Source organism: Leucoraja erinacea, chromosome 9 (assembly GCF_028641065.1).
Source record: "Leucoraja erinacea ecotype New England chromosome 9, Leri_hhj_1, whole genome shotgun sequence".
Lineage (NCBI taxonomy): Eukaryota > Metazoa > Chordata > Chondrichthyes > Rajiformes > Rajidae > Leucoraja > Leucoraja erinaceus.
In genome coordinates, this window is record NC_073385.1 from 25,875,777 (window position 1) to 25,899,377 (window position 23,601).

At 43.0% G+C, this 23,601-nt stretch overlaps 1 protein-coding gene across 1 annotated transcript in view; it reads right to left on the reverse strand.

Annotated features, from left to right (window-relative positions):
- The window catches only part of mdga2a (MAM domain containing glycosylphosphatidylinositol anchor 2a), an 845,563-nt gene that overhangs the window by 416,549 nt on the left and 405,413 nt on the right, over window positions 1-23,601 (reverse strand). The window contains exon 7 of the mRNA XM_055640389.1: window positions 1,459-1,788. Coding sequence (XP_055496364.1) covers window positions 1,459-1,788 — 330 coding nt within the window. The remainder of the gene's footprint in view (window positions 1-1,458; window positions 1,789-23,601) is intronic.

Below are 23,601 nucleotides of genomic sequence, written 5' to 3' on the forward strand. Positions count from 1 at the left end.
TTTTTCACCACTTCTGCCCCCTTATCACCATCCCATGCTCAATTATTTCTTGGAAAGGTCTGTGGCTTTTCCCTCTGCCTTTTTGGCATTTTCTGAAGGCAATTCCTCAGGAGACGCAATCCCATTTTTCCCTCACGGTCGCTGTAAATGTCAGGAACTCTTGAATGAACTCATACAGTGTGACAGGGGCTTTAAGGCAGCAACTCTACACGGGTCGGTGGAAGATCCCGCGGCCAGCCGCGCCGGGCCGGGCGATGAAAAGCCCCTCGAACAGGCTGATTCAAGCTCCGCTCCATGATCTTTGCTCCACTAGGACGCCTCCCTCCTACAATCACCGTGCTCTATCCACAGTCCCACCCCACCACTTCCGCCTCTGACCGAAACCTCCCTCCTCCAATCATCTTCCACCGAGATGAGAAAAACTTTTTTTCACGCAGAGAGTTCGTGAATCTCTGGAACTCTCTGCCAAAGAGGGTAGTTGAGGCGACTTCATTGGCTATATTTATGAGGGAGGCAGATGTGGCCCTTGTGGCTAAGGGGCATCAGGGGGTATGGAGAGAAGGCAGGTACGGGATACTGAGTTGGATGATGAAAAGCCCCTGATCATATTGAATGGTGTTGCAGGCTCGAAGGGCCGAATGGCCAACTCCCTGCACCTAATTTCTATGTTTTCTATGTTTCTATCACGCTGAATCATCATGGCCACCTCCCCCACTGCCTGCTGACTGACGTCTCTCTCATCCAATCGGTGCCCTCTATCGTCAGTACTACCCCCATTGTCTCGCGGAAAGTGGAGATTTTCTTACAGCTTTAAGCTTTTAGCTTTTTTTTCCACAGCTTTAAAATACGGATTACAAAACATACCCCCCCCCCCCCCCCCCCCCCCGGGATTTCCGCCCCTGCTTAATGTGGAAATGATTGCGGTTATATTATGCTGTCGAAGGCTCTATAAAAATGCAAGTTGTATCACGTAGCCGAGAAGGTGCAACATGACAATTACATGACATGACTCAAAACTGCCCTGATTGCAAAAGGGAGTTTGGGCTTTGTTTTTTTTTACATTATATATATTTTTTTTAATTATTGAACATCTTCTTCTTGTTTATTATGATATCTACTGGGTACTATGTTTACATACCTGTTGCGCTGCAGCAAGTATGAATTTTATTGTTCTGTTTTGGAATTTATGACAGTAAAACACTCTGGACACTCTTCTGGAGTCTACACTGGAAATCACCAAGTCATTGAGCCTGTTATCCAAATATCCTGCACAGACCCATCCATCTTTCCAGTCAGCCAGAGGCCACCAGCTCACCTCTAAAGCAGTAGTCCATCACCAGTTTGGCCTCTACAGCCTACAATGATGGCAGTAGAGGCACTGCAAAGTGACGGTACAATGCAGGTAAAAGGACAATTCCAGGATAAACCAGTTATCGCAAATCTTGCTCAAGTGCTCACCTGTACTGCTGGAGATATTCACATCAATACTGATGTCAGGTACAACCTTGCTGTTCAGCGAGGCTACACAAGTGTACGTCCCAAAGTCTGTGAACCGCAGGTCGATGATGTCCAGGCTGGTTGTGCCAGGCGAGACATCGAGATCCGTTGTGGAAATAACCATCCTTTCCGAGCTCCGAAGCGGACGTCCATTCTTGAACCAGGAGAATGCCAGCTCATCCGGGGGAATGGCCTCCACCTGACAGGAGATTTTGACCTCCCGGCCAATCTGAATGTTATCATCATCGTGGTACGGATCCGGGGTAATCCAAAAACGCCCCTTTTTCAACGCTAGGATAAAGAAAAGAGTTGATGTTCAATTTTTCTGCATAAAAAATAAAGAATAGACAAAGCAAACATATCTCATTGTGACGAGGCCCCTATGAATAGTGCAATGTGTATGCATGACATACAACAATGTGTAATAAGGACAAAAATAGACCACTCACCCCTCAAAAATATCCTGCCGTTAAATAAAGTCAACACTGATCTGATTGTAATCTCAACTCTTCATTCTCATCCACATAATAATCTTAATCTAGCATCTGCAGCTTCTTGTGTCTCCACAATAATCGTGCACCATTCGCTAATTAAGATTCATTCAACTTCTGCATGACCCTTGGAGAGAATTTTTTTTTCTCCATCTCTGTCAAAGGTGCAGGATATTTGGTCACTAATTCTAAAGCAGTGACCCTTAATTACAGTGTCTCCCACAATCAGAAACATCCTCTCCATATTTATCATTAAGATCTTAAATCTTTCAATCAAATTTCATCTAATTCTTCCAGGCCCAGTGAATTCAAGCTCAGTCTGTCGAAACTTCTGTCAGTAGATAACCTGCTCACTCCACGCATTAGGTTAGTCAAGCTTTACTGAACTGCTTCCTCACTTAAGGAAGAAGAGAAATAGTGAAGCGAGCGTTCCATTAAGTTGGAATAAGTTGAACTTATATAAGCCACCAGATCAGCTACAAGCATCAGGTGGGTGTTCATTTCTCATCATTACTTAGAATGGTAGGAACTAACAATGTTCAATGTACTAAATGTAATCATAACTTATTAGTTAATTTTGTTGATCCTTTGAGATTGAACTGTAATGATGGTATAACTGTTGATTCATTGGGCTGTGGTGAAAATAAAAATAAAATGTGGTAAGGATCAAACATGTAAAGAAGATTGGTATTTGTCTAGTCGCTACAGGTGTTGGTTCTAATTATCTAGTCCCAACCAGGACAAATGGCCACTGTGGCACTAGCTCCTATCCCTTCTGGAGAGAAACTTTAACATTAGAAAGACACAAAATGCTGGAGTAACTCAGCGGGACAGGGAGCATCTCTGGAGAGAAGGAATGGGTGACGTTTCAGGTCGAGACCCTTCTTCAGACTGATGAAGTCTCACCTGTCCTGCTGAGTTACTCCAGCATTTTGTGTCTATCTTCGGTTTAAACCAGCATCTCCAGTTCCTTCCTACATAACCTTAGCATGAGCCCAGGGTGCAGAATAACTCACAGGTCACATTTTATGGACACATACATCACACAGACCACGCTCTTCATTTTAAGAGTAACTCACTGTGAACCACCTTTCATTCATTTGATATTTGTAAAAACATTTCATTCTGTAGAAGGGTCTAGACTCGAAATGTCATCTATTCATTCCCTCCACAAATACTGCCTGACCCACTGAGTATTGTTTTTTTCTAGTTAATCTCACTCCCCAGCTCTTAACCAGGAATTTTAAGATTATAGTTGGTCTAGGTATTCTTTAATTGTTCCATTAATCTGAGGTCTCCTCTGCTCCCTCAGGTTAATGTTCTGAAGACATTGATAACATGTATTCTTGTCAATACTTATCCATAACTACATGCCTAAAACAGTAAATGTGGTCAGTGCCACATTGCAGCTAGTAGGGCCTTGCTTTAGGCATATTATCCATGGTGATTCCGACACTGACCATACTTCAAATTCACTTCATTGGATGGAAGGTGTTTAGAAAGGTGCAGAAAGAGATGCAGAAGGTGCTTTCTATTTTCAAGGTGGTCAATTTGCAGGTTAACTGGGCTTACAGGAGGTTAATAACTAGGCATTATGCAATCAGTAGAAAAATCAGAGGTTAATAACTAGGCATTATGCAATCAGTAGAAAAATCAGAGGGTGGTAAAGGGGTAAGAAAATGACACGAGGGTGGCGTAAACCTTCATTAATTGAACCTGCAGAGGGTAGAGGTGACAGCAAGGTGTCGCACATGCAAAGAATGTTGTCAACACAATCAGTACAGATTAAATTGCAAAATTAGTAATAAAACTGTAGCAGTGAGAATGTTTTAACTCTTTCACCTCTGGCAAAGAGATATAAACTGAGAGGTGGAGAGGCATCTCCCATATAGCAATGTGGAGATGGAAAGTAACTGCTCCCTCTCTTTCTCCCTCTCTCTCTCTCTCTTTCTCCCTCTCTTTCTCTCTCTATGTCTCTCTCTGGAGGAGAGGTGAACAAATTCATTAAGAGAGAAGGAATGGGTGACGTTTTGGGTCGAGAACCTTCTTCAAAAGAAACTCTTCCTGAAGAAGTGTCTCAACCTGAAACGTCACCCATTCCTTCTCCCAGAGATACTGCCTGTCCTGCTGAGTTACTGCAGCATTTTGTTTCTATCTTCAGTGTATAACCAGCATCTGCAGATCCTTCGTACACAAATTCATTAGGAGACTGGGCCTTGATACAGCATCAATGAATAAAAAACTGCGCAGAGGACAGGGAGTAAGAAGATTTAAAAAAAAGACCCAGCCGAGATGACAGAAGATGGCCATATTAGGTTAAAACTACAGGAGGTTGGTAGAGCCTTCAACAGAAAAATAGTACGAGGCACTTTGCAGAGATGTAATAAATGATAGTGGATGTCATCCAAACATATAATGACTAAATGCTATCATAAATTAAATAATAGCAAACAAGGATAGACAGAGGGTTTTAATTATGAAATTCCAGTGTGGGTGCACTTTGAACATGGTAAAGGTATTAGAGCAAAGTTTATTTGGACAGTTGGTTGTCATGAAAGATATTCCCTAAAGCATGTGGATGAAAAAAAGTCATGATTGTCCTTGGGGGATTTTCAAAGCAATGGTGCAAGCACATTGCAAAAGCACATCCCCCCTGGATGAAAAGCACTGGTCATGGTCAAATGATAAGGATTCAAGTGAGAATAGTCTCCGTGTGCTGAACAAATGGGCAGAAGCATTGCACTGAGACACATGCAGAAAGTATGCTGTAAAATGTGAAACACCCTCAGGACCTTCAACCTCCTCCACTACACTCCATTGCAGTCCCTAGTCCATGACTGTCATCATCACCCAATTGTACAATAGTCTGCAGATTTCTGAAAACGGATACATACATTTATAAATGCTGTTCATTTTAAAATGTTGCCTGGTTGTTAAGATCGATTCCCCAATCAGTTGCTCTGGACATGTGGCGCAATGACAGACTTCACCACCAGTCAATTCTAAACACACAACCTTCAATTTATTTTGAGTACCTTATCTTCCTAATTCCACCTTAGCATTTCAAGGTTTTGTTCAGTTAACCTCTCTCCGTGCAATAATTCAAATAATTACAATTACATGTCCAAAATGTAATCAACATCCACTGACCTCTACACTTGACACATGCAAACAGAAAGTATCTGTCAATGGTTTATGCTAATGCACAGCATTCAGCAGAGTTCACATTTATAACATTAACAATTCACAGCACCAATTATTAGATTGTTAGTCCAGATCCCTGGCCAACTAATTGATGTTTTAACAATTGCAACCCTACATTTAAAGATGTGTCTGTCTTGGCTAGTTTTGTTTTATTCATTTCATTGAGTGGATTATTCTGAGGTAAAAAGAACTGATAGTTTGGTAAATCAGTTTGTAAATGGAACTGGTTGAAAAATTCAGGTCAAAATTAAAACTATTCTCCACCAATCCTCATCCATGTATTTTTCATACAACAAACCAGTACACACAATGCGACAGAAATGCAGTTGAAACACATCTAGCTATTTACAAGCTGGGCTTTTGCAGCTATTCGGTGCACTCACAAGATCAGCTAAAATAATATGTTTCATAGAGAAGTTTACTGATGGCAATGAGAACATCTCAATCCAAGCAGAGCAGCCCAAATAGCCAAGGGAACTATTTATCTTTTGTCATTTTCCGCATCAGGCTTGGGTTTAATAGAACCAAGCAAACGGTTGAGGGATGGTAATTGACACGGTGTGAGGTAAACAGCAAGGTAAAGTAGCTGAGAGGAGAGATGGGTCCATCACAAGATGGGGGTCAAGAAGGGGTTATCGTGAACAACTAAGAGAACAGTGGATGTGGAGATCACTTATGGTGAACATCGACATGTCAGAATTGAGAGTGCGATAAGGATCAGAAGTGCAGGTGTGAGATGGAGGGGCATGTGGGTGCAAGATTTATGGGTGGCTTTGCAGGAATGATTTCCGGCGTTGGGAGGGAAATCAAGTCCTGTTTGTGCCCAGGGAGAAGTGCAGGGTTTACTTTGCTGGGGTCTTATTCCAGCACAAAGTTGTAAAGATGTTGTAAAGAAACTCCTAATGATAATAACTCCTAAACAATCCAGTTTAATTACCCTGCTTCTTAAGGAGTGATGTAGGGAAAATCTCCTCATCTCACCAACAACAGATGCAGAAATCACATCAGGCTTGCACTGGTGAATATTGATTGGAAAACCTCAGTTGAATGTCTAGAGTGGAGAGGTTCATCCTGAAGAAGGCTGTAATCACACTCTGCCCAGAAACATAAGTCCCTTTCCTTCCTGGTTTTCCTTCCACAATTCTTCCCTCCTTGCACCTCGATTCTTTGCTCCGGCCGCTGGGCCTCTCTCCTCACCAATCTCCAGGACCAAGCATCAGTTCCAGGTTGAAGGTCTTTAACCCGCAATGCTGTCAGGCAATGGGAGGGGAACCAACCTCAGTGAGCTTTAGGTAGGACAGACATTTGCAGCGTTGAGCACTAAACCAAAGCAGTCACTGGTACATCTCTGCTGCAGCCATTTAATCATTCAATTGGGTGTACTGGAATTCCTCAGTCACTATATTTAACAATATATTTATTTTTAAAAGTGCTAAATCAAAATATCAAAAGTGGAGATGTTGCTTGCCTTGTGACTTGCACCATCTTTCCAGCAATTATTTTTCCCTCATCCTTCCAAGTTAGTCAGTCACATCCACAACTGGTGATCTGACAGCACTTCCATTGGAGAGTACCTGTGGTAGAAGGTGAGGGGTAGTCCTCGACATACCAGTCAATAATGCATGGACTGCACTAACCATTTTGCATGCTATTTTCTTCAATTATGACTAGATCCCCTTTCAATGTACCGGATATAAGTTAGATCGGGAGAATATGATAAACTGTGCTGACCTTTGTCAGAAACCCGTTCCTGTGGGAACTCACGTTTTGCAAGAACTGACCTTGGAGATACACTGGCCTGTTCTGAGGGGATGCATGACCCAGATTTCAGATGGCAAACTTTTTGCTTCATTGTCTGGTATTCAATAGAATGACCCAGGTGTGACTAGCAAATTAGCAGAACATCGTGGTTGTTTAGTTTTCAATGAGACCTGGAGTCGTTAAGCTACACACTGCCCACACTGACCAGCTAACCGTACCAAGATAATCCTCCCTGTCTGTATCTGGCCCATATTCCTAGAAACTTTTCCTACTCATGTACGTGTCCAAGTGCCTTAAGGGCCTGTCACGCAGGTGGCGCGCAAAGATTTTGTGAATCCCAAAATCCTGGGGCGCCGCGCGCGACTACACGTCACTGCCTACGCCACTACATTCACCACGTGCCATGCGCGCATCATGTGCGCGTCACGATGCGTGCGTCGTGACGCGTAAATGACGCGCAAATGACACCCAAGTGGGACAGCCCTTTAACAATCACCTCCTCTTGCAGTTCATTCCATATAATCACCACCATATAAGCAATATTTCATCTTTGGAGTAATCAATTTTGGTGCAGGGATAGATTCACCCATCTGTTGTCTGTGATCAGAATTAAATGCCTGCTCAATGGAAACAACTGTGATCAAGCAACGCCCCAAAGAAGGTTAACTTAGGCTTGTTTCTCAAGCATGGACAATTGCTTCTTCTTGGACTGCAGCTGCACAAAGCATGCACAATTAGCAGCTGATTGCCTAATGGACCAGGAAGGACTGCTTCTCTGCATAGCTAATACACCGACTGCTTCTCAAGAGATGTGCAGCATGCCGCAAAAGGGGACTGATCATGGTGGCCAAATCTAGTTAACAACGTTGAGTAATATTGAAGCACTGCCTAAGAAAGAGCAATAGTCAGCTATCCAGATCTAATGCTGGCCACCTCTCAGATGGACGTTTGCCTTCTTGCAAACAATTTCCAAAGCTCAAATAAACAGCTTTAAGTTTGACTATTCAATTTCAGCTGTGCATTGTGATGTTACAATCTACCTAGGTCTTCCCAGGTCTTCAAAGCCTCCTCACCTCTTCAGGATTGCCTTAAACTCACAGAGCAAGTTATTGTAGAATACAACACCCAGTGCATACAAGGCAAGGGATCTACATTGAAACTAACTGTAAACTGTAAACTGCAGTGCCAAAGCATGAGGCAGGTACAGCTTATGACCCAGAACCTGTCTACTCTGCAAATAAATCTACTGTGGCAGGCACATGTTTCTACTCATCGTCAGCAGCCCAGAGCAGGGTGACCTTGTAGCCCCTTGCATAATTGTACCATCTGGTCTATTTTGGGAACCACCACTGATGGAGCTAAAAACTTTGGATCCTAATCAATCGCTCATATTTTCCTGACATGTGCAGCTCCTCCACTGCTGTAGTTGAAGGGTGGAGACAAATGGTCTCTGCCAACAATAAATAGACCAGCTTTCCATAGATCTCTGCCCAGCCAGGAGGCAGTACCAGTAGCCAGCTTTACTCACCAAAATCAACGATCCTGTTCAACGATTGAACACACTTCACAGAAGAGTGTTGGAATAAAATGTCCCTTCAAAACTCCTACTATACCCCCATCGAAGACTACTGCCCTGTTTCATACCACTTGCCTGTACATTTCTCTAGCATTATTAGTAGTGTTATCTTAATTTTTTGACGCATGGTCAATTCCTATCCTACCCCAAGATCACGGCAAAGACCTCCCACAAATAAAGCTGATCAATACGACTTTTCTGTCTTGCCAACAAATATGCCATGTCAATTGCCTCTAATCGTTCTGGGTGTCCCCAGACAACATTTGTCCCCTGTCCACCCCATGATTTCTGCCCATGTAACTATGTATCTCAAATCCGACCACACAGTTATTAAAAGCGTCTCAGCACGCAATCTTTTACTTCAAACACCGAAGCCAACCTGTGAACTATAAATGCAAATCACAGTGGCTTGCTTGCTTCGGTGGGAGGAAAGATGATGGAGAGAAGTTAGGGTGGTCAGACTTGCACTGGAAAATATTTGGCCCCAAAGGACAAAAGATCTCAGGACTGACTCAAAGTTTCTGGTGGCCACGGGAGGCGACAGGACAAGGTGGTACTCCCTCGACTGCAACATCGCAGGAAAAATGGGAACTTGAATGTCAACAGAAGAATACCGGAAGGAAATTGCCAGTCGCCAGTGAAGTCACAAACACTGCATAAACATAAAATCCCAGGGACTGGAGCCACAAGTATAATGTCAGTCTTAGATTATGCAGAATTAAACAGAATATGCAGCAAAGAATATCATGCTGTCCAATCCACCATGCTGGTGTTAATTCCACTCCACTCTCACCAACTGTTTTCCTTCATCATCTCGTCATCTTTATCATCATCTATTCCATTCCTCTTCACTTGCTTTTCAAGCCTCTCATTTTTACTTCCGCTACTTCCGTGACATTGAATCCACAACCTCAGCATTCCTTGGGTAAGAATTTTTCTAGGTAATCTATTTATGGACTCAGAGTTATACATGACAGAAACCGGCCCTTTGGCCCAACTCGTCCATGTCAAACAAGATCCCACATCTAAGCAAGTGTTATTTGCCCTTGTTTTGCCCATATCCTTCTCAAACCTTCCTATGTATGTACCTGTCCAAATGTCGCTTATTGTTATTGTCATTGTATCTGCCTCAATTACTTCCTCTGGCAGCTTGTTTTATATACCTACCATCCTCATTGTGGAATGGTCGATTTTCAGGTTCCTATTCAATCTTTCCCCTCTCACCTTAAACTGATGCCCTCTAGATCGTTTATTCTTCTACCCGAGGAAAAAGACAATGGGCATTCACCTCATATCTATTCCTCTCATGATTTCATTCATCTCTAAAAGATCACCCCTTAGACTCCTGTGCTCCAAAGAATAAAGTCCTAGCTGGCCCACACTCACCCGATAGTTCAGGCACTCATGCTAGAATTAATCTTATAAAATCCTTTTAATTTTGATTCCTTGGTGGCTATGTTACAATGAAGTCCTCTGATTTTGATCTTCCGTTTTATTAAATGTAAATGCATTCACAGACTTCGATGTGCTACCATTAGTTTGAAGAGAAATCAGAAAAATCCAGGGCCCTTGGACAACCGTCCTGGGATTCCTTTTAATTAATTTGCTTCATTCCAGTTTCCTCTCCAGTCCGAGGCCAGACTCAGTGAAAGATAGGATCCCTTTTTGTGGAACTTGGCCACTAAATCCTATTTGAAAACAGAAAAATGAAACATTTGCTTATCCAATAGTTGCACGGTGACGCAATGGTAATGTTGCTGCCTTACTGCGCCAGAGACCTGGGTCTGTACGGAATTTATATGTTCTTCCCGTGACCTGCGTAGGATTGCTCCGGAATTTCCGGTTACCTCCCACACTCCAATTTGTAGGTTAATTGGCTCGGTATAATTGAAAATTATAATAATAATAATAATCTTATTTATATAGCACATTTTTAGTCAACTTGCATTGACCCCAAAGTGCTTCACATAATTACATTACATTTTACACACAGGCAAAGGTGGGTGAAGTGTCTTGCCCCAAGGACACAACGACAGTATGCACTCCAAGCGGGATTCGAACCGGCTACCTTCCGGTTGTCAGCCGAACACTTAGCCCATTGCGCCATCTGTTGTCCCTAGTGTGTGTAGGATAGTGTTAGTGTGCAGAGATCGCTCGTCGGCGCGGACTTGTTGGGCCGAAGGGCTTGTTTCTGCGCTGTATCTCTAGACTAAACTGAACATTCTCCATCATCTCTGTTAAACCACTGTTGGCTAAGAGCTACCTTTCACAGAACTGTGCCCTCTCTCGCTCTCAAATTATTTATAATTTCTAAGTGTTCACTTATTCTGTCCCCGATGATGAACTCCAGCTGCGTTTCCATTATTGATGATAACTTCACTGGCCTGGAAATACCTAAGCCATTTGTTCAATCGCCTAATGTCAAATCCTGCATGATTTCTAAGACCATACATCACCCATTACCAAAAGTTAATCGATTTGTGTTCTAATAAAAATGGTCATTGTGGCCGGGCTCCAGTTCCTGCCTCAGATCTCTATACAGGCTATACATAAATGTTTCATCCAGCTGGCTATCCACACCTGCATTGCTGAAAGTCCAGACTGTAAATCAAACTACCCGTCCGTGCTCTCGCATGGGCTCAGTTTCAAAACTAGACACCGGCAATTGTGTGAGCATTGGTCATATTATAGTTTAACTTATGGTCATGTGTACCGAGGTACAGTGAAAAGCTTTTTGTTGCATGGTAACCCAATCAGTGGAAAGACTGTACATGATTACAATCGAACCATCCACAGTGCACAGATACATAATAAAGGAATAACATTTAGTGCAAGATAAAGTCCAGTAAAGTCTGATTAGACAGTGAAGTCCAGTTAAATCCTTTGCCCTCTCTGAACGGTGACATTCGTGGATTATACCCAAACCTGTCATCTCTCCATTTAGCAGCAGCAGTGACAATCAAAAGGTTGCATTCCTAGCCAAACTTCTCCCTCAAGACTCTCCTGTTGCCACTCATATATCCATCCCTCCTATCAGCCATGATCATATTGAATGGCAGTGCAGGCTCAAAGGGCCGAATGGCCTACTCCTGCACCTATTTTCTATGTCTATGTTTCCCAGGAATGTATTATAGATTCTCCACCACATTGTGTGATTGTTTACCAAGTCTATTGCTCATCAATTGTTTGATGCCACCTTTCTTCCATCTTCCTTCACCTGGTTTCCCTTTCCTCTCCTCGTTTCATTGCTTTATTACCTCTCCTGCTGATCACCCACCTATCCATGTATTTTCTTGAACTCTCCTCTCAAGGTCCTTTGCTTGATAACACCTCAATTTTTGTTTTCTCTGGATTTTCGCAATTTTCCAACAAATTTCTACCAACTCTGATTGCCTACTCTTGGCTTCTGCATCAGATTGCTGGGCAGTTACAGTTAGGCATTGTTTTGAACTACATGTGGCCACTTAAATGGGTTCACTAATTGCCACACTTATTTTATCTAGGACCCTTGCAATCAGCAAGACCGTTTACTTGCCTGTGAGGAATCTAGATTAAAACCAAGTTCCAACAGGATAGATTGAGCGTTAAAATTAATAAACTACCTTTATCTCCATTTTGAAGTATTTTTGAGTCTTTCAAAAATATACTCTTGCTTCTAGTCTTAAATCTTCAAATAAACTATCATTAATTTTGCCAAATTGAGGTCCAAATCTGTGGATCTCAGTAGGTGAAACTATTCATTAATCCTTCCATAGATACATTTCTTTTAGATAATACTGTAATTTAATTTCTAGAATAATTCCACTGTTGGCCTGTAGACATTTCAACTGATAACATGTTCTGCCTATTCCTCCCTCATCCTTTGAAAGTTAATCTTAATTAAATTCAAGACCTTCGTTCTCTCCTTCAAGGCTGATTGAATTCATCATCATATTAAGACGACTGCTCCCTGGATATGGTCTTACTACTAGATTATTAACTATTTCCAGTTCATTACTTCTACCTAAATCAAGTATCACCTGTTCCCTTGTTGGAACAAAACCATAATGGTTGGGGAAGCTAACTGCAAAATCAATCTACATCCTTTTTCATTTCTGTTGTTAGCTATCTTCACACGAGTGAAGATTTTCTCCTTACTGCCTGTGTGTCTGATGTGGCTTTTGCCTGAATATTCACTCTTTAACAGGTAATATTGGAATTTCTTAGCAGGTCAGGCAGCATCTGCAGAGAAAGAAAGAGGTTAACAATTTCAGGCCCTTTGTCAGAACTGGAACAAGTCTCAAAGGAGAACAAGTGTTACTGTAAGCTGCAGAGAAAGCCGAGAGCAAACAAATGGGAAGATCTGTGACAGGGTGGGGATGCGGAGTGATGGAGTGTCACAAGTGATGGTGTTGGCGGAAATGAGACCAGCCCACCCGGAGAAGACGAGTGAATTGGAATCTGAATTACCATGAGTGAACCAAGAAAAAGTGCATTATCAGAATAAATATGAAATAACGCACTCCTCGGGTATTGGTTTTTATTCTTTGTAAGTCTGATGTCTGAGCACCGTGATGCGTCTTAATCTCCCACTAAATGCTATACCGTAGTAAGAGCCTTGATATTCCACATCTGAAATTCATTGCATCTGATCATTGAGCTGGAAACCGTGCAAAGAATATTAATGAGAATGTTGCCAGGACTTAAGGACCTGAGCTATTGAGGGACATTGAGCAGGCAAGGACTTTATTCCTTCGAGCACAGGAGGCTGAAGGGTGATCTTATGGAGATGCATCAAATAAAAGTGGGAATAGACTGCACAGCATCTTTTCCCCAAGGTAGGGGAATCACAAACCAGAGGACATAGGTTTAAGGTGATGATCAAGGTTTAATAGGAGAAGGGGCAATGTTTTCATTGATGATAGTGGGGATATGGAACGAGGTGTCAGAGGAGATAGTTGAGGCAGGTTCCACAACAGCAGAAAGGTGGCGCAGCAGTAGATTTGCGACCTTACAGCACCGGAGACCCGGGTTCAATCCCGACTACAGGTGCTGCCTGTACAGAGTTAGTACGTTCTCCCCGTGACCATGTGGGTTTTCTCCGAGATCTTTGGTTTCCTCCCACACTCCAAAGATGTACAGGTATGTAGGTAAATTGGCTCGGTAAATGTAAAAGTTGTCCCTGACTGGTTGCATTGTGGCCTGGTTCGGCAACTTAAACGTCCAGGAGTAAAAATGACTACAAAAAGTTGTGACCACTGCCCAGACCATCACCGGCTTTGACCTCCTCACCGTTGAAGGGATCTATCTTAGTCGGTGCCTCAAAAAGGCAGCCAAAATCATTACGGACCCACACCATCCTGGCCAAACACTCATCTCACCATTGCAATCGGGAAGAAGGTACCGGAGCCTGAAAACTGTAATGTCCAGGTTCCGGAACAGCTTCTTCCCTACAGCCATCAGGCAATTATGCGGGTTACACAAAACCGAATGGTCTACTCCTGCACCTATTGTCTATTAAACACAACAATGAATAAGCTCTGAGCTCTGAACTGCAAAAGACTATATTATCATTGCATTATATTTGTTATTTTCTTTTCTTTCTCTTCCCCCATTATGTGCTGTTTACATATTCACATATTCTGTTGTGCTGCAGCAAGTACGAATTTCATTGTCCCATCCAGGACATATGACAATAAAGCACTCTTGTCTTGTCTCTAGTGTGTAGGATAGTGTTAATATGCGGGGATCACTGGTCGGCGTGGATGTGATCGGCTGAAGGGCTTGTTTCCGCGTCGTATCTCTAAATTAAACCAAACCGCAATTAAAAGACACTTGGACAGTTACATGGATAAGATAGGTTGAGACGAATATGGTTTAAATATGGTCAAATGGGACTGGTTTAGATACGACATCAAGGTCGGCATGATTGATATGGGCTGAAGGGCCTGTTTGTGTGATCTATGGCCCTATGTCTGTGCTGAGGAAGCACAATCGGTTTATCAGAGATAGACTAATTTTGCTTCGGATTTTGTAGAAATGGAGTTGGGAAGAGCAACATGAAGTTTAACACTATTGCAGAAATCATCGCTGTAATGCTTGAGAGAGCTTGGTTTGTGCAAATTAACTATCATGCGTACTGCATAATAGATTACACTTCAAAAATACTACATGCTGTAAGGTTCTCGGGATATCTTTAGGTGAAAGTTGTAAGTTTTTACTGTTAAGCATCCTGGCCTGGACTCGACAACCTGGACTCGTGGCTCAGAGGAAGAAATGGAGCAATCGTTATTTCATTATCATTTCTTGTGGTGATGAATCAAAGCAAAGCTAATTGTATCTCACCACTGCTGAAAGAGAGATGCATTTATTGTCAGAACACACGATCCATAAAAAAAGTGTTCTAACTAAGTATAATGTGAAAAGTTTAAATTTAGAACTGTAATGCTATATGCACTTTTTTAGTGCCCTTAGGACTGCAAAGAAGGCATATTATTTATTACTTCAATAATTATTTCAGTATCATGCTTGGTCAAAGTAGCAAGGGTCATGGATGTAATCTTAATGGATTATAGATTTCTTATCTCCTTTGATCTCACATGCTTAGTTATAATTGTTGCCAAAGGATACAGCATAATTTTCCTCAAGTAAAATGTGAAAAGAAATCCATGTAAAGATTATATGTTTGTAATAATTGAAAAGTAAAAGGTTAGACAGGCATTAGCGAAGCAATAAATAGGGTTAAAGTTATTGGAAGCTTTGACTTCTGAGTATAATGTTGAAATGGGAACTATAAAGAAAAGTGTAGAAATCAATATTCTACTGTCAGGTCACTTAACAAAAATATGTAAGCAGTATCTGGTCCAGAGATGATCCCCCACCATTCCAGTCAGGACTGGGGAACCATCTGATCCCCTTGTTCTCACCTACACACATGAATTTTATTACTAACAATATGGGGTAATCAATTGTCTGCTTTATCCAGAGCTTCAATAGAAACGAAGAACTGAAAATGGTAATACACACAAGGACACAAAATGCTGGAGTAACTCAGCAGCATCCCTTGGAGAACATGCATAGGTGAGGTTTTGGATCGAGCCCCTCTTCAGTATTTAGTCAATAAACCATAGTTAGAACATCAAGGCTCAAAATCACTGGTGATTGAAGATAGCACGGAGATTCATCAGCACATGCACATTTGATAAAGGTCTTAAACATCCAAGTATAAAGGGCCTGTCCCACTTAAGCAATTTTTTTGGCGACTGTCACAGTCGTACCAGGTCACCGAAAAAGCGACGACTGGACCCCCCATACGACAAGCTACGACAACCTACCACCTAATCGACGTCAAGCTACGGCAAGCTACCGACAGCCGGTGACCCATGAGGACGTCCAACGGGACAACCTCCACCTGGGACAACCTACGACCACACTGGTGGCGAGAACCTACGACAACCAAAGTCAACCTACGTCCACCCGCGACAAGCTACGACAAGAAATGATCCTGTCGGCGACAACTGAAGACAATTCAGTCGCCGGTACCTGTCGCCGGTTGACGTAGGTTGACGTAGGTAGTCGCCAATGGAATTCACCTAAGTCAGCACCCGACGACAACCAACGTAACCTGGCAACAACCAACATCACCTGGCGACAATCTACGAACGGCACACTACGACAGGAGAAGCAAGCTATGTCAAGCACACAGTCGCCAAAAAAATCCAATTTCAAAATCCAGCGGCGACCAGAAAAACGTTACAACTCTTTTGTTGACTTGAGAAGACTACTCACGACCATACATGCATCACCACTCAACCTTATGAAAACAGCCTAGTTGCCGAAAAAAATTACCTAAGTGGAACAGGTGCTTAACATAGCTAAGGCATAGCAAGAACTTTTTGTCCGGCACTGTGTGTCCATCTTTCTAAAGCTTCCCTTGAGCTCACAAACACTCCTGGTCCTACCCAAAAAACATGCAATTAGCTAGTTTCTCCCGTCATGCCCTCTGTCAATGAGACTCGCTTCCTATTGCTTTAATCTCTGCTCTTCACCTCTGCTCTGAGAGTGATCTGATTATTCCCTTGGATAACCATTCTATTTGGACTCTGAAATCCTGTGCTATTTTCTTGCCTAATTCAATCACCGAGTTAATTGAATTATTCAACCATAGCATAGCAGCACTATTGACTGTTTAAGGTACCACATAAGCAGAGTGCATTTTATGAACATAGTGAACATTCAACAATGTTTTAACAGTTTAACAAAGATTTCAATAATGATACAAAATTCTAGTCAATAAACCGTAGTTACCGTAGAACAATTTTTTTTCTTCGGTATTCACCCAGGAGAAGGATATTGAATTATGTGAGGTAAGGGAAAATAGTAGAGTAGCTATGGATACTATGAGGTTCAAAGTAAAAGAAGTACTGACACTTTTGAAAAATATAAAAGTGGATAAGTCTCCAGGTCCTGACAGGATATTCCCTAGGACATTGAGGGAAGTTAGTGTAGAAATAGCCGGGGCTATGACAGAAATATTTCAAATGTCATTAGAAACGGGAATAGTCCCCGAGGATTGGCGTACTGCGCATGTTGTTCCATTGTTTAAAAAAGGGTTCTAAGAGTAAACCTAGCAATTATAGACCTGTTAGTTTAACTTCAGTGGTGGGCAAATTAATGGAAAAGATACTTAGAGATAGTATATATAAGCATCTGGATAAACAGGGTCTGATTAGGAACGGTCAACATGGATTTGTGCCTGGAAGGTCATGTTTGACTAATCTTCGTGAATTTTTTGAAGAGCTTTCTAGGGAAATTGACGAGGGTAAAGCAGTGGGTGTTGTCTATATGGACTTTAGTAAGGCCTTTGACAAGGTTCCTCATGGAAGGTTGGTTAAGAAGGTTCAACTGTTGGGTATAAATGCAGGAATAGCAAGATGGATTCAACAGTGGCTGAAGGGTAATGGTGGATGGCTGTTTATCGGGTTGGAGGCAGGTGACTAGTGGGGTGCCTCAGGAATCTGTGTTGGGTCCTTTGTTGTTTGTCATGTACATCAATGATCTGGATGAAGGTGTGGTAAATTGGATTAGTAAGTATGCAGATGATACCAAGATAGGGGGTGTTGTGGATAATGAAGAGGATTTCCAAAGTCTACAGAGTGATTTAGGCCATTTGGAAAAATGGGCTGAAAGATGGCAGATGGAGTTTAATGCTGATAAATGTGAGGTGCTACACCTTGGCAGGACAAATCAAAATAGGACGTACATGGTAAATGGTAGGGCATTGAAGAATACAGTTAAACAGAGGGATCTGGGAATAACCGTGCATAGTTCCTTGAAGGTGGAATCTCATATAGATAGGGTGGTAAAGAAAGCTTTTGGTATGCTAGCCTTTATACATCAGAGCATTGAGTATAGAAGCTGGGATGTAATGTTAAAATTGTACAAGGCATTGGTGAGACCAAATCTGGAGTATGGTGTACAATTTTGGTAGCCCAATTATAGGAAGGATGTCAACAAAATAGAGAGAGTACAGAGGAGATTTACTAGAATGTTGCCTGGGTTTCAACAACTAAGTTACAGAGACGGGTTGAATAAGTTAGGTCTTTATTCTCTGGAGCGCAGAAGGTTAAGGGGGGACTTGATGGAGGTCTTTAAAATGATGAGAGGGATAGACAGAGTTGATGTGGACAAGCTTTTCCCTTTGAAAATAGGGAAGATTCAAACAAGAGGACATGACTTCAGAATTAAGGGACAGAAGTTTAGGGGTAATATGAGGGGGAACTTCTTTACTCAGAGAGTGGTAGCGGTGTGGAATGAGCTTCCAGTGGAAGTGGTGGAGGCAGGTTCGTTGGTATCATTTAAAAATAAATTGGATAGGCATATCGATGAGAAAGGAATGGGGGGTTATGGTATGAGTGCAGGCAGGTGGGACTTAGGGAACAAAAGTTGTTCGGCACGGACTTGTAGGACCGAGATGGCCTGTTTCCATGCTGTAATTATTATATGGTTATATGGTTGCTTTCCCCTGCAAGCACAGGAGATGCAATGCCTGTCCCTAAACCTCCTCCCTCAACTCTGTCCAGGGACCTTGACAGTCCTTTCCGATGTGGCTGAGTTTCACTTGCACAGGGCTCCAAATTAGCGGTTGCCCAGGTGCCACTGACCACTCAAAGCGCCGCCGGGCAACCTAAACACCGAGTCATTTTGCCCGGCTTGGCAACCAGATACTGGTTTGTGCCGAAGATAAACACAAAAAACTGGAGTAACTCCGCAGGTCAGGCAGCATCTCTGGAGAAAAGGAACGCGACGTTTTGTGTCGGCGGTGACGGCTGTATTGTGTGAAAAAGATACTAGGTGCGGGGTGAGGAAGGGTCCGAGCGAATCTGAATGCAGCTGCACAAAAGATACTATCCTCCTCTCCCTCCTCTTGGAGCTGCACCGCTCTGGTAGCAGCCGCTGCATTGCTGTTGCGTTAACGGCGCTTTCAATACAAGGGCACGCCGAGGCAGGGAGAGGAAAACCAAGGGTTTGTAAGGAAAGCGCCGTTGCGCCGAAGCAGAGGTCCTGATCAGGCCATACCTCTCTCTCTCTCTCTCTGGGGGTGGGGGTTCCGGGAGGAGAAGGTCCTGGAGCCGCTGTCTCAACCGCTCGCGTGACCCGTCATTCACTCCGACCCTTCTGAAGCAGCAGCACCAACGATCTCTAGCTGTAGGATCTTGGAGCTGCACTGCTCGGCCCCGCACCTCTCTGTTGGCTGGCGGAGGAGGGAGGTGGTGGCGAGGAAATCCCAACTGCCAAGGCAGCTGTTGTCCGAGGAGCACTCCTTCCTCCTCCATCTCTCACACCACTTCTCTCTCTCTCTCTCTCTCTCTCTCTCTCTCTCGCCTCCACCACCCCCCCCCCCCCCCCCCTTACCCTGGGACCGCTCCTCTCCATCCTGCACTTATCCTCATTCCCGCCTCTATTCAGTCTTCACTGACTTCCCCTTTGCTCCCTTCCCCATCTCCCCCCCCCCCCAAATCTATTCATCCTGCATTGATCACCCTACCACCTCGCATTGATTCTCCTGCCACCCCCCCCCCCCCCCCCCCTCCCCCATCCATCCTACACTGGTCCCCCAATTCATCCTGTACTTACCCTTTTGCCATCCATCCTGCACTTCTCCTCCCATCCATCCTGTACTAATCCACGCATTCATCCCGTACTGACCCACCCTCCATTTACCCTGCACCCCCTCATTCATTAGGTAGTGATCCCCCATTCATCCTGCACAGACCCTCCGATCCACACTGTACTGACCCACCCCCCCACCATTCATCCTGCTCTAATCTCCCCCTCCCCATCCACCCTGTACTGATCCTCCCATTCAAGAAGAATGGGGGGGGGGGGGGGGGGAACTGTCTGAAGAAGGGTCTCGACCCAAACCATTGCCTATTTCCTTCGCTCCATAGATGCTGCCTTACCGCTGAGTATCTCCAGCACTTTTGTCTACCCCCATCCACCCCGTACTGAACCCCCCATTCAACACCACTGACATCACCCGTGCTCTCCCCTCAATTTTACCAACTCCAACCAACACGTACTAATTCACCTGCCTCAATCCATCCATTGTGCACCGACTGCCTTCTAACTCCCCTCCTCCCCCACCCCCCCCCACCCCCATCTATCCACCCCGCATTGATTCACACCTCAGCTCAGTCCGCCTTGGGCTATACAATCTCCCGGTTGCCAAACATTTTTACTCCACCTCCCATTCCCACATTGCCCTTTCCGTCCTGGATCTCCTCCACTGTCAGAGTGAGGCCAAAAGCAAATTAGATGAACAGCTTCTCATATTTCGCTTGGGCAACCCAGTGATATGAATATTGATTTCTCTAACTTCCAGTAACCCTTGCATCCCCTCTCTCTTCCTTCCCTCACCCTAGCCATTGTATTAGTTTCACTGCTGTCTTGCTGAGTTTCACTGTTCATATCACACATTATCAGCTTCTCCACAGCCAACAATGGACCATTGTGGGCTCACCGTTCCTTGATCATTGTTGCTGGCTTTGATTTGTCTTTTTGCTTACCTTTCAGTCATTCGTTCAATGTACCTTTTTCATATCTTTTGCTTCCCTCTCCCCTGACTCTCTGTCTGAAGATGGGTCTCAACATGAAACATCACCTATTCCTTTGCTCCAGAGATGTTGCCTGAGCCCATTTAGCTTTTGTGTCTATCGTTGGTTAAAGCTATATCTCTGGCAGTCAAAACAAGTTTTGAAGACATTATAGAGATCCATCAGCAGAATGCAGACATACATCCAATAAAGGCTGTATATATCCGATTATAACATGGATAAGACATAGCCAGGTCAGAATCTAAGACCGATGAGTGACCTAAATAAGTCAGTAAAATGGAGACACAAAGAACTGCTGATGTTGGAATCTTGAGTGAAACACAAAGTGCTAGAGTAACTGAATGGGTCTGGGAGTATCTCTGGAATGTATGGTTCCCAACCACAGATGCTACCCGACTTGCTGAGTTACTCCCTCCAGCACTGTGTGTTTACATAATGATTTTTAAAATGGTTTAACTCATCCAGTAGTTATAATTGATTTTCTTTGTGCTTTTCAATGTCAGAAGTATTTAGAACCTTTGACAAATTCAATAGCGAGCTGGCTGGGGGAGTATTTAGCCAGGTGAGTCTTTTCTCAGCTGTTTTGGGGGTCTGATTTGTTCTTTCAGCTGTCCGTGAACTCAATTTCTTTGCTGAAGCATTGTGGCAGTGGAGCTTCATTATGAGCAGATTCATCTGTGGATCGCATGGGTGTCAGGGGTTATGGGGAGAAGGCAAGAGAATGGGGTTGAGAGAGAAATCTGTGGAGTCTGTGAAAAGCACCAAGTTCCTGGGAGTGCACATCACAGATGATCAGACATGGTCCACCAACACCATCTCCCTAGTTAAGAAGGCACAGCAACGCCTCCACTTCCTTCGACGGATGAGGAGAGCTGACCTCCCCCCCTCTGCCCTCACGACCTTTTACAGGGGTGCCATTGAGAGCATTCTTACCAGCAGTCTCAGTCTGGTATGGCAGTTGCTCTGCTGCTGACCATAAGGCCCTACAGAGAGTGGTGAGGACAGCTGAGAAGATCACCAAATTACCCCATCCAGCAATCCAGGACCTATACCCTTCTTGCTGTCGCAAGAGAGCAAGCAATATTATCAAAGACACCACTCACCCAGCACACAAACTGTTCACCCTCCTACCTTCCGGTAAGCGCTACCGCAGCATGCTGAGCAAAACCACCAGATTCAAAAACAGCTTTTTTCCTCAGGCCATCAGACTACTCAACACACTTAAGTAAATTCCATGAACAGTACCCAAACAAAGACAACAAACTGTGAAAATAACTTTGGCTCAATGTCTCCAGTACGGAATTTGCACTTTTTCTATATTGCACCTTTCATTGTTGCACCCTGTTTAAAATACCTCAAAGGTTTTGCTACATTTTGGCATACTGTGAATATTTTAATATTTTAAATAATGTATGTCTATTGTCTATTTTTATTGATATGTTGTCTGTCTGTGTTTTTAATATTACTTGCACATTTGGAGTATGGGGAAACGTAATTTCGATCCTATGTGTAACTACTGTTGCATAATTGAATTGACAATAAAGTTACTTTGAGTCTGAAGAAGGGTTTCGGCCCGAAACGTTGCCTATTTCCTTCGCTCCATAGATGCTGCTGCACCCGCTGAGGTTCTCCAGCTTTTTTGTGTATACTTTGACTTTGACTTTGATTTGAAATGATTGAATAGCAGAGTAGACTTGGTGGGCCGAATAGTCTAATTCTGCTCCTATACCTTATGAATTTATGAACAAGTTGTGCTGGGCAGAAGCACACAAGTATGAATTTTGTTCAGAGACCAGCAATGAGTGTGAGAGGTATATTGTGCCTCTTTTAATCCTATATGTTTACGGTGGAAGATTATTTATGTAGTTAGCTCTTGGTCATTTTTACCTCGTCGTAATTAAAAAGAGCTAAGGAATAAATATAAACCATTTTATGCCTACATTTTAGGTAGTTTAAAGGGTTAAGTTAACAGGACAAGTTATAAAACCTAACTGACAAACAAAGTTTAGGTAACTGAGAGGTGATCAAACTGCACAGTTTAAAAATAAATCAAGGGATTTAATTGGCTACGTACTGTGAAACTACAATTTAAGGTAGGGAATTAAGATTAAGGGGAAACTGTTAAAATTATAAATATGTAATTCAGGAAACTATGTAGGTTTCTTCACTGGATGCATTCATAAGAGAGTTAGATGGAGCTCTTAGGGCTAGCGGAATCAAGGGGTATGGGGAGAAGGCAGGAACGGGGTAATGATTGTGGATGATCAGCCATGAATGGCCTACACCTGCACCTATAGTCTATGTATCAATGTATCTTCAGCACAGGATAATGCCACAGCTGATATTTTCTTCACCAAGAGTCTGTGAATTAAGGGTCAATTGAAATTTCAGGTTCAACATTTTGAAAAGGCACGAATTTCACCGAATATAGATCAAAGGCTGTCGAATAGAAGTGAAGCATAGATCAGTCTCATCCCCATTAATCCATTAAATAAATGGCGAGCGGTCCAAATAGCTGAAAAGCATATCCTTGTTTCTATAGTTATATGGTCTCAAGCAACATAATATGCTAATATTCATTCAATTGTTGACTATTCCATTTCAGCAGAGACACAAAGATAATAGAAAACTGAGGAGAGCAGTTAACAAGAGAGGCCATGTTTGCAACAGTGAAAGCTGCCTCTCTTGGAACGGCACTAGAATATAAAGTGGGGTTTGAAGATGTAACGCTCTGACTCAGCAAAGACAATACCATCAATTGAATTAAGTTCAGATTGTTACAATAAATAATTGCCTGATTAAAATACAATAATTCTTGTCTGCACTCAAAACCTTTGGAAAAGTTTTCATGAGTTAGTGAAAAGTCATAATACATTTTACAAAGGCAAAGAACTGAGGAGCATGTTGTTGTGGAAAGTGGGAAACAAACAACTGCAGATGTGGAAAATCTGAAATAGAATACAGAAAATGTTTTTAA